Raw genomic sequence first — 23,611 nt, 5'->3', positions numbered from 1 at the left:
GCTCTTTTTCTTCTATCATGTGTATGTTAACTTTTTAAAAACACAGTTTAGCCAGGCACGATGGCTCACACCTGTAATCCCAGCACTTTGGGAGGCCAAGGTGGGCAGATCACAAGGTCAGGAGTTTGAGACCAGCCTAACCAATAAGGTGAAACCCCATCTCTACTAAAAATACCAACATTAGCCAGGCCTGGTAGCGCATCCCTGTAATCTCAGCTACTCGGGAGGCTGAGGCAGGAGAATTGCTTGAACCTGGGAGGCAGAGGTTGCAGTGAGCTGAGATCGCACCATTGCACTCCAGCCTAGGCAACAAGAGCAAGACTCTGTCTCAAAAACAAAACAAAACAAAAAACACAGTTTAAAAAGATAGCCATAGGAAAAAGAGAGAAAAAATTATAAACAAACAGGGTGATTAACTGTTTCTTCTGGCTTTGCTGTCCTGTAGTTCATCTCTCAGGATCTTAGCCTGAACCTTGGTGTAAGGATTAGCATACTTGTTCTACTCACTTGCAGGGATATAGGAAGAATAAATAGTAGATGTAAAAGTACTTTGAAAGGCATTAAGTTCTGGGTGGGAGAATGAATTTGAATGTTTCATTAACGTGTGCACTAATTTTCTTATAGGTTTGTTTTGGGTCCCACAGATGGGAGGGAGGATCGATGTATTATCTTGCACTTAGTTGTACAAAAGGGGCCTTTGTAGACATACATGCTTGTGATTTTTTTTAGGATCAAGAAATGCAGAAATTACTATGAAATTCTGGGAGTTTCTCGAGATGCCAGTGACGAAGAGCTTAAGAAAGCTTACAGAAAACTCGCCCTGAAATTTCACCCTGACAAGAACTGTGCTCCTGGAGCAACAGATGCTTTCAAAGGTCTGATCCTGAACCAATGCTCAATGGTGCCCTTGTCATGGTTGGTCATAATAAGTTGCTTTTAGCCTTCCCCATAGTTGTTTTATAAGGCTATAGGGAGGGTTTTTTTCCCCCTGCCACACCTCTTAAATAGTGATTATCAGCATAGCTCCCACTTGATTTTACCCAGGCTGGAGTGCAGTGGCGACATCTCAGCTCACTGCAACCTCCACCTCCCGGGCTCAAGTGATCCTCCCACCTCAGCCTCCTGAGTAGCTGGGACTACAGGTGAGCACCACCATGCCCGGCTAATTTTTGTATCTTTTGTGGAGACGGGGTTTTGCCATGTTGCTCTGGCTGATCTCAAACTCCTGAGCTCAAGTAATCTGCCCGCCTAGGCCTTCCAAAGTGCTAAAATTACAGGCGTGAGCCACTGTGCCCATCCTCCATGATATTTTAAGGAATATATTCTTCAGGCTGAGCGCAGTGGCTCACACTGTAATCCTAGCACTTTGGGAGGCTGAGGTGGGAGGATTGCTTGAGCCAGAGGTCAAGGCTGCAGTGAGCTGTGATTGCACCACTGCACTCCAAGTCATTGTTTCAGGCAAAGATCATCAGTGAATGCTAAAACCATTGAGTGCTAGGTAGTTGTCATCTATGGGGTATTCTTGCCAAAATGTTTGACCTGAATCTAATAATGAGGAAACAATCAATATGAAACATTCTACAAGAATACTGATCTGTTCTTCCAAAAAATTTTACATAATGAGAAACAAAAAAGGTGGGGACAGTTTTAGATTAAAAGAAACTAAATGCTATACTTGATCTTGCATGGATGCACTGGATGATAATGGACTGATGTTAATTTTCTTAGCTGTGATAATGGTGTTGTGATCACATAGGAGAACGTCTTTCTTCTTGGGAGATATATGTTGAGGTATTTAGGGGCAAGGTGACATAATATCTGTGGCCTACTTTCAAATGGTTCAGCAAAATAAATGTAGACTTATTACAGTACATATGTACATATGTATATAGAGAGTTGTGAGTAACAAAGTGGCAAGGCAAACATTTAACAATTCCCCAGGTAAAAGAATCATGAAGAAATACTCTTTCTGTGTTTCTGACAGTGTTGACTGAATTACAGGTAGGGAGTGGGGGATGCCTTAAAAGATTTTTTTTTGAGGTTTCTATTGATTGGTGCTACTGATTGTATGTTTACATGAAATTGGGCAAGCTTTGCACGTTTGTACATAGAAAGGAGACATGTTGGTAAACATATGTAACTATTCAGCCTTTGAACCCTCCTTGAGACATTGGAAATACATTTCTTAATTTCAGAAAATAATTGTCTAAAGTAAACTGAAATAAGACTATGATGAAGACTTTGTTTTTAGTCAAGCAGGAAGATTGTTTCAGAGAGAATTCAGGAAATTTTTTGGACTACAAGTTAGAGTATCACTACCGATGTGTGAACTGTTTCCAACATAAACTATTGCACTCAAGTGAAATAAGAACACTTTTTTGGCCAGATGCAGGGCTCACATCTCTAATCCCAAACTTTTGGAGGCCAAAGTGGGAGGATCACTTGAGGCCAGGAATCTGAGACTAGTCTGGGCAATGTAGCAAGACTCCATCTCAAAAAAAAATTTTTTTAAATAAAGAGCACTCTTTGTGTGTGTGTGTGTGTGTGTGTGTGTGTGTGTGTGTGTGTGATGAAGTCTCACTCTGTTGCCCAGCCTGGAGTGCAGTGGCATGATCTCAGCTCACTGCAATCTCCCAAAGTGCTAGGATTACAGGCATGAGCCACTGTGCCTGGCCAGAACACATTTTTTATGAATAAGAGTGCTGACCAGTTGGAGAACATTTCTCCAACATGCCTGGGACTTGTGGTGACTGAGAACCCAAACTGAGGGGGGCTTCCTAACTTCTAGGACAGCTGGGATGACTCCAGGACTGTTGATTGGGAGTTATCTCACTTCAGCAGTAGTTCTTAATTCCTGTGATTCCAATGCTGTTGTTTCTGGCGATCAGGGAAAACCTGAAGGGCAAGCACTGTGGAGAACTTTCTAGGCCCAAGCACTTCTTCTTGGGCCCCTGCGAAGTTGTCCAGCACGAGTCACCTCTAGGCTCTTTGTCACTGCTGCTGCGATCACTCTCAGCCATAGCAAAGACTGTGTCCTCATGTGCTGCTTCTTGTTGGTTGCAGCAATAGGAAATGCATTTGCAGTCCTGAGTAATCCTGATAAGAGACTTCGCTATGATGAATACGGAGATGAACAGGTGACTTTCACTGCCCCTCGAGCCAGACCTTATAATTATTACAGGGATTTTGAAGCTGACATCACTCCAGAAGAGCTGTTCAACGTCTTCTTTGGAGGACATTTTCCTACAGGTTAGTCTCCCCAAATTATCATTCTTAAACATATTTCTTTATTTATGGCTCTCAGCAAGCTCCTGTTTGAAAATCTGAATAGAGGTACAATGGTATGATGACAGCAAGGATCTGGAATCAGTTGAGCAGGAGTTTGAGGCAAGTCTCCAGCCTCCAGCTGTGCATAATTTTGACCAAATCATTTAGTCTCTCTGACCCTGTTTCCTCTCCTGAAAAATGGGGCTGTTAATAATACCTACTTCACAGGGTCACTGTGAGGATTAGATATTTTTAAGTGCCTTATAAATAAGTAACAAAATGCCTATTATTATTATTATAAAATAGCACTTGCAAAGATAGAAGATAGGAAAGTACCCCCCAGCAAGTTGGAAGTTGGTATAATTCAATACCCAGGAAGTAAATTGAATTTTATGAGTTGCTATTAAAAGATACCAGTGACACAATATGGTATTGGGCACGGAAGCAGACGTGAACATGCCAAATAGGATTCATGGCCCAAATGCTCTCTCTCTTCTAGCCTTTCGGGGTTCTCTCTCACTAGTTGCAAAGGACTATTTAAATGAAGTCAGGAGAGCTCAGCATGCTTTAGCTCCAGCTGGTTCACTTGGCTTGCTTATTGTCTTATTTTTCTACTGGGTAAAATAGGCCAATACTCTATCCTTATCAAACCTAGCTGGGAACAAGGACCTTGAAAAAGGCAAGGAAGGGTCAGGCGCAGTGGCTCACGCCTGTAATCCCAGCACTTTGGGAGGCCAAGGTAGGTGGATCACTTGAGTTCAAGAGTTCGAGACCAGACTGGCCAACATGGTGAAACCCCATCTCTATTAAAAATACAAAAGTTAGCCAGGTGTGGTGGCGGGTGCCTGTAATCCCAGCTACTGAGGAGGCTGAGGCAGGAGAATTGCTTGAACCCAGGAAGCAGAGGTTGCAGTGAGCCGAGATCACACCATTGCACTCTAGCCTGGGTAACAGAGTGAAACTCCATCTCCAAAAAAAAAGAAAAAGACAGGGAAGGAGTGTTTGCCATATCCCATACCAAGTATTTCTCTTTCTTTTCCAGGAAATATTCATATGTTTTCAAATGTGACAGATGACACTCACTATTACCGTCGACGGCACCGACATGAGAGGACACAGACTCAGAAGGAGGAGGAAGAAGAGAAACCTCAGGTACCTAGGGAGGGAGGAGCGCTGCTACCCATAAACAGTTGTACTTGGCCAACCTTGATGGTACATGGTCAAGTTTTAGAAGTTGAACTTGAGATATGTTGCTTTAGGAAAGATGTGCTTTAGGAAAGCAAAAGCAATGGTGAGAAGAGCTGGAAAATTGGCCTAAATAGGCAGAATGGTATCCCCTCCCTCTGCGCATTCTTGGGTGGCTCTCCCAGGATCTCAGCAATCCTGTGGGGCTGACTTCATCAAGGCTTTTTTTTTTTTTTTTTTTTTTTTTTTTTGAGAGAGGGTCTCACTGTCACTCAGGCTGGAGTACAACAGTACAAACACAGCTCACTACAGCCTCGAACTCCAGGGCTCAACCAATCCTCCCACCTCAGCCTCTCATGTAGCTGGGACTATAGGTGCGTGCCACCATGCCCAGCTCATTTTTTGTAGAGATTAGTTCTCACCATGTTTCCCAGGCTGGTCAAAAACTCCTGGGCTCAAGTGATCCTCCTGCCTTGGCCTCCCAAAGTGCTGGGATTACAGGCGTGAGCCACCGCTCCGGCTTCAAAATTTTCTTGGCTGCAGAAAATAGGAATCCTCTTCAAAATATTTAGAACTAAAGGGGGTTTAAGGTAAGGGATCAAAAGAGTTTCATGAAGCTCAAGGACAAGAAGCACAGCTGGGCCTCATGACAGACAGGAACAAGGAACTGGGATACTGTCAGGCTCCCAAGCAGCTGTGCTCTGCAGGACTCTTTGGGCCCAGATTGTCTCCAGTTTTCCTGCCACTCTTTGCCTCTGTTTTGTTTTCACCAAGCAGCTTTGCTTGTTCTACTTCCCCTTGCAAATAGCTAGTCTACAGTGCCTGAGAGTATGTGTTCTTCCTTAAAGTGATGACCAGAAGTGAAGGGTGATGAGTCTCAACCCCAAATTCCTAGGAGAGAAAACGTGATTATCTCTGCCAGAGTTAGATGTCCCCTGAGTCCAATCAGCTGTGGCCAAGCATAATGCTAACCTGGCTCCTAGAGCCCCACTCCTGTAAGAGGCACAGTCTGGGCAGGTTTACCTAGAGATGTTTGCTTCATAGGTCTTATTAATGGGGCTGCAGGGGGATTACTGGGTGTCAATCCAGGTTGTTGTTGGACCTCCTTCAGCCTGCTCAGCAGAGAGAGTAAAGGTTATTTGGTATAGATTGAATATCCCTTATGTGAAGTAAATTGGACCAGTAGTATTTCAGATTTCAGATTTTTTTTTTTTTGGATTTTGGAAATTTGCATTATACCATTATACATTTGACAATTCCTAATCTGAAAATCTGAGGCTGGGTGCTGTGGCTCACACCTGTAATCCTAACGCTTTGGGGGACTGAGGCAGGAGAATTGCTTGAGCCTAGGAGTTTGAGACTAGCCTGGGCAACATGGCAAGACCTTGTCTCTATAAAAATTTAAAAATTAGCTGGACACGGTGGTGTGCACCTGTGGTCCCAGCTTCTCAGGAGGCTGAGGCGAGAGAATCATCAGAACCCAGGAGGTCAAGGCTGCAGTGAGCCATGTTTGTGTCACTGTACTCTAGCCTGGGTGACAGAGCAAGACCATGTCTCGAAAAAAAAAAAAAAAAATGGAAATCCAAAATGCTCCAATGAGCATTTCCTTTAAGTGTCATCCTGGTACTCAAAAAGTTCTAGATTTTGGAGCATTTTTGATTTTGAATTTTCTGATTAGGACTGCCCAACCTGTACTTCTCAGCTGAAAGTACAGCCTTCCCAGAAAAGCCTGGGGCTTTGTGGATCCTCCTATGCAGTGCATTGATAATTTGTTATTTTCTTTGGGGCAACTATCTTATTTTCAATAAGCTTTATATTGATAAAGAACACTTACAGGCCAGGCACAGTGGCTCACGCCTGTAATCCCAGCACTTTGGGAGGCCGAGGAGGGCAGATCATGAAGTCAGGAGATCGGGACCATCCTGGCTGCGGTGAAACCCTGTCTCTACTAAAAATACGAAAACTTAGCCAGGCATGGTGACGGGTGCCTGTAGTCCCAGCTACTCGGGAGGCTGAGGCAGGAGAATGGTGTGAACCCGGGAGGCGGAGCTTGCAGTGAGCCGAGATCGCACCACTGCACTCCAGCCTGGGTGACAGAAAAAAAAAAAAAAGAACACTTACAGCAAGTTTTTTTTTTTTTTTTCTTTTTCAGACTACGTATTCTGCATTTATTCAGCTACTTCCAGTTCTTGTGATTGTGATTATATCTGTCATTACTCAGCTGCTGGCTACTAATCCCCCATATAGTCTGTTCTATAAATCGTAAGTCTGATATTTCTAAATCTTTCTCAGTGACAGTCTGGGGGTGAAAGACTTGAAGGTTTTGCTGATACATTACTAACATTTCATTTCACCTTTTGCTGTAGAAAACACCGATTTGATGTTTAAAGGAACAGCTGGGTAGTCATGGTGCTGAGACTCAAAAATACTGAGGCAGTCTCCTGTGTGCCTCGGGAAATAGATTCTCTTGTTATATAGTGACATCATCTGGTCAAGCTGCAGAACAGCAGTAACTGGTTTTTGAAGGATCAGTAGAATTTAAGGTTTAGATGAACTCATTATCACACCATGGTAGAGTTAGAAAGACTCTGTTAAGCTGTTGATAGGATTGCTGGACCTTGTGGGTCTCAGAGCATAGTATTAATAATGGGGATCAAGTGATTATTTTCAATTTTTTTGTTTTTGTTGAAAATAGAGAAATTCCTTGTAATGCTTTTTGCATGTAGATTATAAACTCTGATAGAATTTTAAAAAATTTCTTCGATTAATTCTTTCAGTTGATTCGGTTCCCAAAGTTTGGTCCCCAGACCAGCCATCATCAGCATCAACAGGCAACATGTTAGAAAGGCAGATTCTAGGGCCCCTCCATATCCATTGAATTAGAGGCTCTGGGGGTAGGACCAGAAGTCTGAGTTTTAACAAACCCTCCAGATGATTCTGGTCCACACTGAAGTTTGAGAATCACTAGATTATCTTTTTTGTTAATAATGAATAATAAATTATTATTCATTATTATAATTTAGTGGGAAAAAAACCTTTTAAAAGTAGAATTTATTAGACAATATATAACAGGAAGAGTCTTTGTCAGTGATCACTGTAGACAAGACCATCATTCCAGGTCAATCCAGGTCAGTATTTCCTTTTTTGTTTGTTTTTGTTTTTTGAGACAAAGTCTCACTCTGTCGCCTGGGCTGGAGTGCAGTGGTGCAATCTGGGCTCACTTCAACCTCCACATCCCTGGTTCAAGCAATTCGTGTGCCTCAGCCTCCTGAGTAGCTGGAATTACAGGCGGCACGCACCACCACACCCGGCTAATTTTTATATTTTAGTAGAGACAGAGTTTCACTATGTTGGCCAGGCTGGTCTCAAACTCCTAACCTCAGGTGATCCACCCACCTTGGCCTCCCAAAGTGCTGGGATTACAGGCATGAGCCATCGCGCCCGGCTAGTATTTTCCTTTTACAGAGAGGCTGAAAGAGAGGTTTTTTTTTGGTGTTTTTGTTTTCGAAGCAGTCTTGCTCTGTCACCCAGGCTCCCAGGCTCAAGTGCAGTGGTGCAATCTTGGCTCACTGTAATCTCCTTCTCCCAGGTTCAAGCGATTCTCATGCCTCAGCAACCTGAGTAGCTGGGATTATAAGCATGTGCCACCACACCTGGCTAATTTTTGTATTTTTTAGTAGAGACTGGGTTTTACCATGTTGGCTGAGCTGGTCTCAAACACCTGACCTCCACCTTTCTTGGCCTCCCAAAGTGCTGGGATTACCGTCATGAGCCACTGCACCTAGCCTTCATAGAGAGGTTTTTGCCATCAGGCCACACTGGCCTGATTCCCTCTGTTTCCCAGCTTCTCTTGTTTTTCCATATGGCACTTTAGCTTTCTTTCTTGTGAGGCCAGCGGGGTAAGTACGGACCTGCTCTGTAAGCTCCCCCAAAACCTTAGAGTGAGGGGAGAGCAGTCATGGCTTCAGCTCTTACTCTAATTAGAGAGGATCAAAGGAGAGGGCCAGAAAAAGGCCAAATAAAATATAGCCCCTTTAATGTAGAATTTGTCCAGTTTGAAGAAAACCATTTCTGTCACATTGTTTTAACTTGAGTTTGAGGTCCCTTCTATGTTTCCTTACGGTTAGAATTACTCAGCTCAGTACTCTTATTAATGTTGCTGAGCACCAGATACCTTTGGATGTCTTGGACCCACAGAGAGTTAGCTCTAAAGCATCACTGAAATCTTTTGTCTGAGTTCCTTGAAGTTCTCAGTTAGCAGCTATGTGCGAAGTACTTTTTGTCATGTCCAAAATATTGCTTCTAGGTTGGTGTGAGCTATCTGTTTTTTTTGTAAATAATTTGCTATATAACATAATCAGTTCATTCAACCAGCATTTATAATAGCCTACTCTGTCAGGTACTATACTAGATCCTACACAACATACAAATTGTTTGTTTTAAGCATTCAGCATTCTACTTTTAGCACAGAGAGCAGTATAAGAGAGGTGAGTCCTTTAAGAGAATAAACTATGCTGAAGCTGAATTCATAGTATGAACTTGCTTACATAATACAGTTTTGATGATGTTATACTTACAACTTTGCTAGGGAAATAGGAAGTGTTGGGTATATTAGAAAATGATATCTGCCTCTGCTCTATGAGCAGATGATGATGATGATATCTGTGAGGGCAGTGCTAAGAGTAATATTGCCAAATATTATGAGCTCACATGAGCCTCTCTCTCCTTGTTTCAGGACCTTGGGCTACACCATTTCTAGAGAAACTCAGAACCTGCAGGTGCCTTACTTTGTGGATAAAAACTTTGACAAGGCCTACAGAGGAGCTTCTCTGCATGACCTGGAGAAAACAATAGAGAAGGATTACATTGATTATATCCAGAGTAGTTGTTGGAAGGAGAAACAACAAAGTAAGATGCTGTAAAAGGGGCATTAGCTGGTGGCTGTGGTTCCCAGCAGGAGGCACCCCCAGCCTCCTGATCCCTCCTCTCTTCTTGTTTGAGGCTACGCATGTTTATGTGAACAGAGTCAGAGGACAAAGGCCATTCAGGATACTACAAAAAAGTAGGGGAAATTTATTGACAGGATACATGTGGCCAGGACTTGGAAATCTTAGGAATTTAGGTGGCACTAGTCACCTGTCTGTATGTCTGTCTCTCTTTGAGTCTCTACCTCTCTCTGCCCGTCTTCCCCCTCTCCTCTCCCCACCAGCTGCCTTCCTTTCTTTCTTCCAGCTTCCCTTTTTCATAACCTTGTTTGCCATGGTTTACAGTGGTTGCCACCCTGCTTATCACTCTCTCAAATTCCCCAGCCTCACCAGTCAGTGCCCCTTTCTGCAGCACACACCTCCGTAAGTTCTTGGTGCTCGCTGATTTGGTCCACAGTTTCCCAATTCCACACTCCCTAGAGGGAAATCTGATCGAGCCAGCCTAACTTTTTGAAACAGAACAAAGGTTTAGAGGTTTCTGGTATGGAATGAGGTGTCCCCTACCCTCACCTCCAGCTGGTTGTGGCCACACTGTGACCACAAAAGTGACCCCCTGGGTCTCCCCCTTTGGGTGTGGCAGGCCTTCCCCCCTATTTCCCTCTCTGGAGACAGTGGGGATGACAGCGTCTGCCACTGGCTTACAGCTCCAGCAAGTGTTACTAGGAGTGTCTGCAGCAGGGGTAGCCCCGTCTCAGCCAACAGCTTCACCTTTGGTCCCACTTGAATTCTACACACACACACCACATTAGTGACTGTGTCTTCTAAAACTTGGTTTTGATTATTTTTATTTTCTTTTTTATTTTTCAGGAGCTACCCTTTTAACTGAAGTTTTGGCTCATGTTTAAAAAGCAAATTCTGACTCATTTCTAAAGCCTTATTACTGAGTATCATTAAATACCTAATGGAGTCTGATAAAATTAGCTCTTCCGGTCACAGTGCTGCTAAGCCCTCACTGACCATCACACCCTCCCAACCCCGCCCTCAAATTAAGCTCTCCTTCCTCTGTGTTCTTAAAGCACTTTGTTCAGCCTGCTAACATAGTACCAATCACACAGTGTTAGAGTTCCAGGGATATATGTCAGTCTCCCCTGCGAGACTATGGGCTCTCTGGGAATAAGAACTTGGTCTTACTAATTTTGTGTCCCAGGGTCCTGGCACAGTCCTTGCTTCACAACAGGTGCTCAACAAATGTCTTTTGAAGAGAGGATTCTCAGGAGTAGAAAACAATGAAAATGCTGAGGATTGTGAATAACAACAGCAGGGTTAGTGTCCTAGCTCACCCTTAGGGACCTGGTCTCTGCCCCCTATTTCTGTAGGGCAAAGTCCCACTGTTCTGTCAAGGTGCATTAGGAAGTTGGTGAGCAATGATTCTGGGATATAAGAGGAAATTAAACAGGAAGAGGAAATTCCAATTTATTGAAAAACACTTGAGGGTTCAGGAAATACTCTACCCCATTGCTAAACTAGATTTTACAAGAATCAAAAATCAGGAAAGAATTTTAGAGCAGGATAAAGGCCTCATACTAAAAGGCAGTATATAGGCCAGGCATGGTAGCTCATGCCTATCGTCCTAGCACTTTGGGAGGCCGAGGCAGGAGGATCACTTGAGTCCAGGAGTTTGAGACCAGCCTGGGAACCCCATCTCTACAAAAAGTATAAAAATAAGCCGGGTGTGGCAGCACATGCCTGTGGTTTCAGCTACTCAGGAGGTCGAGCCTGGGAGATCGAGGCTGCAGTGAGCTGTGATCACTCCACTGCACTCCAGCCTGGGCCACAGAGCGAGATCCTGTCTCAATAAAAAGGCAGTATATACATGGATCCAAATCAGGTGAAAGCCAGTGCATGTCCTGAAAATCCCCATTGTCTGGGTCCTGGGAGGGCTTTGACTTTGTTGCTTTCTGCAAGAACTGGATGAAAATCTGCATTTCACATTCTTCAAACACCCCCCTGCCTCACGTCTTCCTCTGTGGTAGTAAGATGCTGGAATTAAGCAAAGAGCTCATGGTAACGATTGCACCAGAGGTAGTTTCTAAGCTTTTGTCCCCATCCCCGTGAGGCCTAGTTCAGAGCTTTGGCACTCTCCAGGTATAAATAAAAATCCAGTGAGTGGCCAGGTGTGGTGGCTCATGCCTGTAATCCCAGCACTTTGGGAGGCCAAGGAGGGTGGATCACCTGAGGTCTGGAGTTCGAGACCAGCCTGGCCAACATGGTGAAACCCCATCTCTACTAAAAATACAAAAATTAGCTGGGTGTGGTGGTGCACACCTGTAATTCCAGCTACTTGGGAGGCTGAGGCAGGAGAATCTCTTGAACCCGGGAGGCGGAGGTTGCAGTCTGCTGAGATCATGCCACTGCACTTCAGCCTGGGTGACAGAGCGAGACTCCACCTAAAAAAAAAAAAAAAAAAAAAAAAAAAATCCAGTGAGTAAGCATGATGCGTGTACCCACAAGTTCCAAATGGCAGTTATCAGCACAAACCCCTTAAAAATCTATTTCTGGCATTTAAGTACAGCAGCTATGCAGAGCCTCCACACAACCGAAGTGCCATTTGAGAACAAGCAGCATCTGCCCTCTGAATCCAGCAGCAAGTGCAGCCAACAAGGTTAAATTTAGCACTTGGAGGTTGTAAAAATAAACCCACTTGAGAACAAAGTTCACTCTTGGCAAAATACCAAATGCAAACTGTTTTTAGCAAGGTTAGCCATTGACTTTTTAAATCTTTGTTTGGTTCATTTATTTTCTCTGCTCTTCCTTAGAATGCTTAATCTGGGTGATTTTTTTTTTTTTTTACAGAGTCTCGCTCTCTCGCCCAGGCTGGAGTGCAGTTATGCAATCTCGGCTCACTGCAACCTCCACCTCCCGGGTTCAAGCGATTCTCCTGCCTCAGCCTCCTGAGTAGTTGGGACTATAGGTGCATGCCACCGTGCCTGGCTAATTTTTGTAGTTTTTAGTAGAGACGGGGTTTCAAGCATGTTGGTCAGGCTGGTCTCGAACTCCTGACCTCAGGTAATCCTCCCACCTCGGCCTCCCAAAGTGCTGGGATTACAGGCGTGAGCCATCACACCCAGCCAATCTGGGTTAACTTTTATGAGTAATCCCTTACTATAAACACTAATTGTCCTGTTTACTTCTTCACAGCTGCATCTAGATAGTAAACCTGATGCCAGGACAAGTGGCCACACCACTAGGCTGGGCTGGATGAAAGTAGCAGGCAGAAACTGCCTCTTGGCCTAGCTGAGCTGAGCTGAGCTCCTGGCCCGGGCTGACAGAGGAGCACTTCTTTCCACACCCTTGAGCAGGATAACCTAGTGGGTAGAAGCTTAGGCTTTGAAATGGGGATAGAATCCACTTCCTCCTAGAGAGGTTGTGTGGGTTATGGAAGATGGTATGGGTGTAACTCTTAGCACAGTGTCTGGCACATAGAAAGTGCCTAATTTCTGGTGGAGTCCTGGCTTTACCTGGCTTTGCACTGTAGACTGGATGTAGCACCATCTCATGCGGCTGGATCATGAGGGCAGTTGGGATCTGTTGCGGTCTTTCAGCTGTTGAGACCAATCTGGGCTCTTTTGCAGAGAACCTTAGGAGAGGTTCTGGGTCTTGCTTCTCTTGGCAATTTGCCTGAGTCAGTTTATCTTTAAGGCTCAATGCTCTGTCCATCTGTTACAGTGGCATTCAGAGGAAGGGGAACTTTCTGCTAAGAAGAAAAGGTATTCTCTGGAAACTGCCACTCCCCAAAATTTTTTTAAATTACTTAGAATTTATTGAATATTAACAGAATTTGTCAAAAGTAGCATATTCTTCAAGTTGACCCTTTGTTCATTGAAGGATGAAAGGATTCACTGGCAGTTTGGAGAGAAGTTGCTCTAAGCTTGGTAGTGGGGATGTGGGACATGGTTCCTTGAAACACTGACCTTGTACAAGGTCATTGCTCCGGAGCAGGGGTCTCTGAGCTGGTTTCAGTGAACTTTGTGAAAAGCAATGTGATATTTTGAGAAAAGCAGTTATCTTTCATCAGCTTGTTGAAGTGGCCTTCAATGTAGAAAATATAAAGAGTCACTAGCCCTTAATATTTCCTGGAACAAGATTTCAGGGAATGAGGCATTTAGAAAAGCTGAGCAAATGGAAAACCTAAGGAAATCATTTCAAAGAAAAGCAAAACCACAGAATCTGTTTCAATACTGGTGTAACTGTGACTCCAGAGGACTAAAGGCATAGACTGACTTCACAGAGGCCTCTTGGGCGAGGTTACCCACATGCCAAAGTAGCCTGAGATTGGAGTTAGTGCCGAGCCCTGGGCCGGATGCAGGAGCAGAGAGCTTTCATTTGAATATGGCCCATGATCCTCCATGACGCCCCATCACCTGCAAGGGTGACTGCGCCAAGGCTAGCAGGCGCTGCAGGCACCCTCACTGAGCAGGGAGAGCACATTGTTCTGGAGCCTGGGAGACCCACTGCTTGCCAAGCAACTGCTGGGCTAGAGCCCAGGCTGTGCGGCCTCCATTGTAGAGGGAGGGTTTTTATGCATATCCACCCCTCACTCTGGAGTCCTGCACTTAATCTGCACTTTGGGCCTTACTTGGGGGTAAATAGCATCATTGTGAGCAGAAATGCCAGACAGTGTTTTGTGTTGATAGAAACGTATTCAGAAAGCAATGCCCATTGTTCCCCCTGGCTAAATAATAATTCCGTTTCCAGGCAGTTTGCTGATCAATCAGACAGGTGTCTTTCGTTCCACCAAGAAAAACAAAATCTGTCAGCAAGATGATTAAGAATAGATAGGCATATTTCAAAACAATTAAAATAGCATTTTTACAAGTCTGGTCCTTTAAACATTGAGTAGCTGCCTGCTGTCGGAGGTTTTCAGAAGCCACACACCACATCCAAGCATGCCATCCTGTTAATATGCAATACGTCTCTAAAGGTGCTTTTCAGGCATTCCTCCCTGAATATGTCTGAAACCTCACAAAAGAATAAAAAATAGAGGCAGCCAAACCACCGCTGAGTCAGGAAACACAGCAGAGATTATATTCTGGTTAAAAATAGAATGACCTTCTCCACCATAAAGAGAAAATGAAATTAATTTAGTCAAGGAGACAAAGGTCACTGGATCCAGATGATTCAACTTTTAGAAAGGCCCAGCTGCCTTTGGCCTTTGAGTTGGGGACCCTACGTGTGGTGAGGGAATGAAGAGCGCCAGTAGTGCCCTGGCCTTCTGTAGACGCACACCCAGCAGCAGTAGGCTCTGTGTGCCTTCGCACATGTGAGTTATGATGCAGCAATGCAGGAGAAGAATAAAGCAGCTGTCTGTTTCAGATGCCAGGAATAGGCCACTGGACTCCATTCTCTCCCAGCTGCTGTTGGAATCCCGTTTGTAGGAGGCTATAGGGCGGTCTCACTGCACACGCGCAGGTTTCCTAAGTCTGGTGCCAAATGTTTTCTTGGTAAGAACTAAGTCCAGTGGTTTTATAAGAGAGCACAGATACTGTTGGACTGCCGGGTCACAGGTGCCCTTTAATCCTCCGCACCTGGTCTAGTGCCTAAGACGTGTTTTATGAATAAATGAGTAAATGTTTCTTATATTTAATTGTAAGAAAAAGCTTGAAATGAAGTAAAAGGAGCTTTGACTCCAGAAACATTGAAATGAAACAAAGGAGTTCAGCTCTTAATGAATTGGTTACCTCTTTTATCTTTCAGAGTCAGAGCTGACAAATTTGGCAGGATTATACAGAGATGAACGATTGAAACAGAAAGCAGAGTCGCTGAAACTTGAAAACTGTGAGAAACTTTCCAAACTCATTGGCCTACGCAGAGGTGGCTGAGAGGATAATGGTCCTACGCAGGGCTGGGGTTTTGCTACTTGTTCCTATTTATGTTCCTGATTCCATTTTATAATACAAAATTAGGTAATGATAAACACTTTACTATTTGCTATCTTCATTGGTTAGGCAGAGTGGCAGGAGCATGGGCACGAGAGCCAGATGTGTCTTCACAGGATCCTTCCTGGGGAGTGGCTCCAGGGGCCAGGAGTAGTTCATCTAAGTTAAATTAATGGCAAGGCATTGGATTCTGTCTCCCTGCTCCATGCCTACCCTGCCTATATGAATGGAGTTCGGGGCATCCCAGAGCAGATCCATGTTTTCTTCCTTCTTCCCTTCTTCAGTGAAGTCTTAAGAACCAGGCATTCCTAGGCTTAGCCAAAGCTTAATATTAGTTATTTACACTGTCTACCAAGAATTATACCTCTCCCTTCATTAGAGTCGTCATCTCCACCAAGATTTAGCCTTTGGAACATGTTCCTGCCCAGCTTTCCATTTTCTAGGGGAATATGGAGAAATTTAAACTATTGTAGTCAATAGTTTTCTATTATTCCATTCTCTGCTCAGTTAGTAGCATTAGCAAACTGCCTGATTTGAGATTCCTTTATTTCCTTAACCCTCTCTCTTTTAGAGAGTCCAGAAATTAAAACTACTGAGCAGCATCTGGAGGCAGGGGCCAGGGTGAAGGTATAATGCAAGACCGAGCCTCATCTCCTCCACGAAGCCTCCCTACTCCATCATAGAACGCAGAGAATGTCCCTTCGGTCATTTCCCCTCAGTATCATCACTGGTGTCATCGCACTTGGGCTGAGTTCCTACATCCCACAGAGGCAGATGGTCAGACCCAGGAGGAGGCATTGCCAGCTCTCCAGGCTGTTTGCTCAAGCCTAGAGATAGAGGAGACAGATCCTCTCTCCTTGGATATGGGAGTCTAGCACTGGCCCCAGCAGCCACTTTGTTTAACCCAGTATCCTATAGTTTGTGATATGAGATGCTTTTTCATTCATTCAACATTTATTGAGTGCCTACTATAAAAGCAGGGGCTCTCACACATATTTTCTTACTTAAGCCTCCTCACAACTCTGAAGTAGATGTGTTATCCCTGGTTCTATGAATGAGAACATTGGCCCAGAGAGGATGACCCAGGTCATACAGCTAGTAGTGGCAGAGCAAGACGGTAGGCTGAGTGTCAAGTAGAAAGTGGGAGAGCATCCTCATGTCTCAGGTGATTCTAGCCAGACTGGCAAAGCAGAACCTTTCCCAAGGATGCTTCTGTCCTCCCCAACCCCATGACCCCTCATCCTTTCTGTGGCAATCCTGCATCCATTCAGGACAACATCCCTGCTGCTCTTTAGGAAGCAGGACACTGTCTAACATAAATTCTGTACACAAAATAAGAGGTCCCTCACAGGCAGGCAGCCCTCCCACTGGTGACTAGAAAGAATTCAGTCACTGCCTGGGCTGTGTGGTTCTGGGCCTTCCTGTGGAGCTGAGCTGCCTGAATTATCATGACTCTGAACTTGGAAGGATCATTAAGTGACTGTAGCCTACACTCCATGCTTCCTTCATATTGGAAGAAAAGTTTCTGGTAGAGTCGGCCGGGTGCAGTTGCTCAAGCCTGTAATCCCAGCACTTTGGGAGGCTGTGGCAGGTGGATCACCTGAGGTCAGGAGTTCAAGACCAGCCTGGCCAACGCAGTGAAACCCCATCTCTACTAATAATACAAAAATTAGCCAGGCGTGGTGGCACATGCCTGTAGTCCCAGCTACTCAGGAGGCTAAGGCACGAGAATTGCTGCAACTTGTGAGGCGGAGGTTACAGTGAGCTGAGATCACGCCACTGCACTCCATCCTGGGCAACAGAGTGAGACTCCGTCTCAAAAAAAAAAAAAAAAAAAGAGAGAGTCTACATTAAACAGATTCCAAAGTAAAGTTTCTTCATCCCAATGCATGGCCATGATTTATACAGACGTGCCTAGCATGGCTCATCAACATCTGAATGGTTGTTCCCTACCATGCCTCTGCAGGCATTCCACAGAGTCAGGAGATGGGTTCACAGGTAAAGATTGGGGGCTTTAGTGGCTTGTAGGGGACAACTGCTCAGTTGTAGGGAGAGGGAGCATTTCTAGAAATAGCCAGATTTTGCTGCCCAACTAGATCTGTCCTCCTGGTTTTAGGGGGCCCTTCTTGATCCCCTCTGAGTGACTGAGGGAGGTTACATTGTAAAATATGTCCATGAGCCAAACAGGCTTATGGAAAGTTCTTCTACACACAAAAAAATCAAAGCTCTCCTCTCCCCATCCCCAACCTCTGCTAGAAAATTGGCCATAATGAAACTGACTTGACAGGTTAAAAGACCCTGTCCTAGATGCCCAGGAATCAGGTAGTCACACATTTTACAGACTTCATGGCAGCGATGAGTAATCTGTGATGATACTAAATAGAAGCAATAATAACTAACTCCATTAAATGTCATGCTGATTGTCTGTTTTTATAGCACCAATGGTACTGTTTTATTTATTGCCAATAGACCACAACATTCACATCTGTTTTTCCTCAAGGGAACTGTATTTGCTTTTGGTTGAAGGATTTATCTATTTGATACTATCCAGAATATTGTTAAGCTATAATTTCCTGGGTTATATTTTAGATGGGTTGTCTGCATGGTGGTAAAATAAGCTTTTTCCTCTCGCCTACATCCTTTGGAAGATCTCCTGATCATACATAACTAGGTAGGGCTTATTCTTGCTGTCGGAGCTTGGCACCCAGCTCTAGACTGTTTCTTTGAGCATTACTGCAGATTGGAGACGTGTGTGATAGGAGCAGGGCTCAGAAATAGGGCTTGAGGCTCAAGCAGAAACTGAAGCTCTCATTCAAATGAAGGTGCTCTCTCTACCGCATGATCGGCAGTGAGGAAAGGAGGATGAAAATCCTTCTCATCACAAAGAGCTTGAAGGAATCCACGTCCCCAGATTAGCAACCCTAGAGTTCATCTGTGCAAGCCGGGAAATGTGTAAGCTTCCTTGATCAGCTCCAGGCCTCACAGCACGGGAGCAGTGACCAGTAAGGAAATGTCACTGTTGTGCTTTCTGTTGGAAATTGTTAGAAAATACAGTGAACTGGCCGGGCACAGTGGCTCATGCCTGTAATCCCAGCACTTTGAAAGGCTGAAGCAGGCAGATCATTTGAGGTCAGGAGTTCGAGACCAGCCTGGCCAACATGGTGAAACCCCATCTCTACTAAAAATACAAAAATTAGGCAGGCGTGGTAGCAGGTGTCTGTAATCCCAGCTCCTCGGGAGGCTGAGGCAGAAGAATCGCTTGAGCCTGGGAGGCAGAGGTTGCAGAAAGCCGAGATCACGTCACTGCACTCCAGCCTGGGTGACAGAGCGAGACTCTGTCTCAAAAAAAAAAAAAAAAAAAAGAAAAAAGAAAATACAGTGAACTCCAGATGCCACTGGAACATGGGTTCCAGCAGCCTGGCCAAGCTATGTGTCATTCTTTTTCCTCATCATACCCAGGACGGGCTTTGTGAGGAGGCACTGTGCGGTTCCAGTGGCTTTCTGTTACACCAGGCCACACCACACAAGCAAGTGCATCCTCTGCATGTACTGCTCCTCACAGGAGCTTGCACTTCATTCATATTTATTCTGCCCTCATTTAAGGTGTAAGCTTAGTGTCCTAATATATTTATTTTTGGAAAGGGCCAAGTTACAAAACATCTTTTTTTTGAGGGCTGCACTGTTGATATGTCATGCAGTGGCCACCAAGAAAGTATATACTCGTGTTAGATACTGATTACATCATTTTCATCACGCTCAGTATTTGGAATTAAAGATGTGAATGTTCTGTGACCAGAGTAGGCATGACACAAATGGAATCAGCTCCTGGTGGACTAAGAATCTAGAAAAAATCTGGCCACCTCATCCGCTACATCTGGATTGAGTGTATTGCAACAAAGAAAAACATTAAACAATTTTATATTAAAAGAATGGCTACTTTTCCTTGGTTCTTTTACCTTTGCCCATGGCATCCTTGGCCACTGCACATCACCTGACTCCCTTGCAGCCACTTCCGACTAAAGAAGCTTTTGACGCCTGCTCCAGTCTTCCCTCACCCGTCAGTGGGATTATTTGCATTTAGAATAGTAGATAGCGTTGTTGGCATCCGTTCCACATTTTCTATCAGATAACAGCAGTTGCAGTACCTCACAGCCAAATATACAGATCAAAACTACACTTAGCATCAGAAACTCAGGTGTTATCCCAGTTCCTTGCTGGCTTTGGTCCTAGTGGCCCATATTTAGGAAAGTTTTGGTTTAAAAATATAGTAAATGATATTTACATGATCCTAACTGGTCATGATAGCTTTCATTTGAAAAAGAAAGTGATATGAGATTCAGTTCAGCAATGATTGAGAACTTACTCTGAGCCAGGGGGGCTGGGTTTTTGGAATGGGGGTCAGGGAACAGGTGAGGCCCAGCACCAAGACTCCTGGAGCTCACATCTAAGGGGGAGGCCAGGCTTTCCACAGCACTCCCCAGTGCAATGAATAGCTAAAGGGAGACCAAGGGGACCACAGACTGTATAACAAAGGGATTTAACCCAGTCTGAGGGGTCAGTGAAAGCAACTCTGAGGAAGAAATATGTGAAATATAATCACCCTTCCCTACAGAGATGAGTGGATTTTTATTTAGTGAAGGAGAATGGAAGGGAGACTTCCAGTGCTCCCATTTCCATCACTAGCACTTCCACCCATCCAAGTGCCAAAGTCATCAACCCAAGCCAGGCACGGTTGTGCACACCTGTATCCCAGCTACCTCTGGAGGCTGAGGTGGGAGGATCACTTGAGGCCAGGAGCTTGAGACCAGCCTGAGTGATATAGCAAGACCCCGTCTCTAACAATAAAATTAAAAAGTTGGCTGGGCACAGTGACTCACACCTGTAATCCCAGCACTTTGGGAGGCTGAGGTGGGTGAATCACCTGAGGTCGGGAGTTCGAGACCAGCCTGACCAACATGGAGGAACCCCCATCCCTACTAAAAATACAAGAATTAGCGAGGCATGATGGCAGGTGTGTGTAATCCCAGCTACTCAGGAGGCTGAGGCAGAAGAATCGCTTGAACCTGGAAGGTAGAGGTTGCAGTGAGCCGAGATTGCACCATTGCACTCTAGTCTGGGCAACAGAGTAAGACTCCATCTCAAAAAAAAAAAAAAAAATTAAAAAGTCAAAACTCCAGGAAACTTTGTGTGGTAGACTTAATTTGGCATCCCCTAATATTTATGCCTTTGTGTAGTCCCTTTTCTAATCGGGGCTGGCCTTTTATCTTTAACCAACAGAATGTGGCAAAACTGGCAGCTTCCACTTTTGTACTTGGAGGGAAGCCAGCTACCATGTAAATTCAACTACCTGAGACCACTACACTAACCAAAGGAGAAGCCATGCAGAAGAGAACCCAGCAACCAAGCTGACAGCAAGAACTGAGGACCCAAACACATAATTCAAGTTGAGCCATTTGTGTTACCCCAGATGATGGGCAGAGCAGAAATGTGCTGCCCCACCAAGTCCTGCCAGACTGCAGAATTGTGAGCAAATAATAAAATGATTGCAGCCATTTTTTTGCAGGTGCAGTGGCTCATACCTGTAATTCCAACACTTTAGGATGCTGAGCCAGGCAGATGGCTTGAGCCCAGGAGTTCAAGACCAGCCTGGGCAACGTGATGAAACCCTGTCTCTACCGAAAAATACAAAAATTAGCTGCACACCTACAGTTCCAGCTACTAGGAAGGTTAAGGTGGGAGGATTGCTTGAGGCCGGGAGGCAGAGGTTGCAGTGAGCTGGGATCGCACCACTGCGCTCCAGCCTGGGCAACAGTGTAAGACTCTGTCTTTAAAAAAAAAAAAAAAAAAAAAAAAGAAGTTGCTGTTAGAAGCCATTACATTTTATGGTGGTTTTTAGCAATAGACAGCCAAAACACCTTTTCCTTGTCCCCATATCCCCTCTCTCTGTTAAGTTCCATCAATTTTACCTCCAGAATATCCTAAACCTACTCTCATCTCTGACACTATCTGACTCTCAAATTACCATCCACTTTCACTGCAGTAGCCTTCTCAGTTAAAGTGGTCTCTGTGCACTTATACAGCCCCACTCCAATCTGTATACCTCACTGCAACCAAAGAGATCTTTTCCAAGCATAAATTGGATCACGTCATCCTCTTGCTTAAAATATTTCAGTAGCTTTCTTTTGTCCCTAAAATAAAAATCACCAAAATCCTTAGCATGGCCTACCTTGCTTAGCAAGGCTCTCCCAAGTTCTTGGTCTCTACCCACTGCCCAAGCCCCCTCTTGCCCTATAATCTTTTTCTTTTATGCCATGCTACCCTTTAGTTACTACACTCTACCAACCCCTTTTGCCCCAGGGACTTTGTGTATACTGTTTCCTTTTTCTGGTATCCCTACCTACTCACCTGCCCCTACCCTCTTTGCTAAGTGCTTCCTAGTTACCTTAATAGGCTTCAGCTCAAACATCACTTCCTCACAGAAGCTTTCCCTTGCACAGAATCTTAGCCCCACCTGGCTAAGTTTCTCTTTAGATTTATCTGGTTGTTTGATTATTGTCTGACTCTTCCCACTAGACTAAGTTCCTGACTGGTTTTACCTGAAATGAACCTTGAAGGGAGTGGTGTGCCATCTGTCATAAGGATTTGCTCTAAAAGTGCAGCCCAAATTCTTTGACACTACTCCCATTGAAAGGTGGTGGGGTGGGGGCGGAATCTGTGTGCCCTCCTCTGGAATCTGGACTCTGACTCCTTGACCAATAGAATACAGCAAAAATGACACTGTGCCAGGTATCAGGCCCAGGCCTTAAGAAACTGGCATCTTCCATTTTCTGTCACTTTGAATGCTTTCTCTTTAACCCAATCTTCATGCTATCAGAAAGTCCAGGCAGCCTATGGAGAGGAACCAAGACCTCTGGTCCTCAGCCCTAGCAGAGCTCCCAGCTGACAGCACCAACTTGCCAGTCACGTGAGTGAGCCATGTTGGAACTGGAACTTCTAACTCCCCGTTGAACCATCCCAGCTCACACTGCATGGAGCAGAGATAAGCTTTCACCATTGAGCCTTGCCAAATTCCAGATTCATGAACAAAATGATGTTTTTCAATGACTTAAAAAAAAATGGGGGGTGGTTTATTATGCACTAATAGATAACCAGAACATCAGCCAAAATGACAAGCCTGTGCAGAAAGGCAGCCCTTCCCTGGCAGGATCACAGAGCTGTTTGTGATGTCATGTCATCCTGAGTCTCACTGAGTCCCGGTTGACCAGGAGCCCAAAGTGCCTTTCAACATATAGAGGAGTCTGTGGTAGTGCCCAACCAGGGTGACCACCCCTCATGTCCATGCCAGGAAGCAGGTGCAGACCTGGATCCAGGGTTCTCTCTTGTTCATAAGCTTCCACCCCCAGGTAGCTGCTGGAGCCTACTGCTCTCCAGGGTTTTGCCCCAAATACGCAGAGAGCAGCCTGTTCCAGCTGGTGAAGGTGGATGTTGGATACCAAGGGACATCAAGCAGTGCCTCATGAAAGACCCTAGGGAGGGAATGCAGTTCTTGGGGAAGGCTCAGGAATCACTGCCCCAGAGGAATGTGCAGCTTTGTGCAGGGTGATTCAGGTGAACATTCACATTTGGTACACCAAGTTCTGAGAGGGTCTGTGCTGAGGCACACAACCTACACAGTGCCCTCTAGGCACACACTTTCCAGTACAGTAGCCAGTAGCCACACATGGCCATTTAAACTAAAAATTTTAAAGAGCCATGATTAAGGTGATCTTGAGAAAATAATAAAAAAAAAATTTAAAGCAATTTCTCAGTCACATGAGCTACGTTTCAACTGCTGAAGAGCCACATGTGGCTAGTGGCTATTGAATAGTGCAGCTGTAGAACATTTTCATCACTAGAAATTCTATTGAACTGTATTGTTCTAGGCCCTTTAACAGAGGTCGGCTGGGCACAGTGGCTCACGCCTATAATCCCAGCACTGTGGGAGGCTGAGGTTGGCCGATCACCTGAGGTCAGGAGTTCGAGACCAGCCTAGCCAACATGGTGAAACCCCATCTCTACAAAAATACAAAAAAAAATCACCTGGGTATGATAGCAGGTGCCTGTAATCCCAGCTACTGGGGAGGCTGAGTTGGGAGAATCGCTCAAACCTGGGAGGCAGAGGTTGCAGTGAGCCAAGATTGCTCCACTGCACTCCAGCCTGGGCGACAGAGCAAGACTCCGTCTCAAAAAAAAAAAAAAGAGAGAGAGAGAGAGGTCAACAGAGATGGCCTTGTCTCCAAGTCCATGAAAATAAATGCA

At 44.8% G+C, this 23,611-nt stretch overlaps 1 protein-coding gene across 12 annotated transcripts in view; it reads left to right on the top strand.

Annotated features, from left to right (window-relative positions):
* The window catches only part of DNAJC18 (DnaJ heat shock protein family (Hsp40) member C18), a 40,183-nt gene extending 19,319 nt beyond the window's left edge, over positions 1 to 20,864 (top strand). For 7 of the 12 annotated variants that reach the window (XM_054488910.2, XM_054488903.2, XM_054488906.2 and 4 more), the window contains 6 exons: positions 730 to 875; positions 3,064 to 3,249; positions 4,310 to 4,419; positions 6,605 to 6,714; positions 9,188 to 9,360; positions 15,132 to 15,358. In XM_054488910.2, the coding sequence (XP_054344885.1) occupies positions 730 to 875; positions 3,064 to 3,249; positions 4,310 to 4,419; positions 6,605 to 6,714; positions 9,188 to 9,360; positions 15,132 to 15,256 (850 nt within the window). In that variant the 3' untranslated portion in view covers positions 15,257 to 15,358. Of the gene's footprint in view, positions 1 to 729; positions 876 to 3,063; positions 3,250 to 4,309; positions 4,420 to 6,604; positions 6,715 to 9,187; positions 9,361 to 15,131; positions 15,359 to 20,590 lie in introns of those variants that run through there. The other 5 variants (XM_054488912.2, XM_054488913.2, XM_054488916.2 and 2 more) reach the window with 1 other exon arrangement.
* The last annotated feature ends 2,747 nt before the right edge of the window (positions 20,865 to 23,611 follow it).

This window comes from Pongo pygmaeus, chromosome 4, assembly GCF_028885625.2.
Source record: "Pongo pygmaeus isolate AG05252 chromosome 4, NHGRI_mPonPyg2-v2.0_pri, whole genome shotgun sequence".
Lineage (NCBI taxonomy): Eukaryota > Metazoa > Chordata > Mammalia > Primates > Hominidae > Pongo > Pongo pygmaeus.
This window is presented reverse-complemented; position numbering and strand designations above follow the sequence as displayed.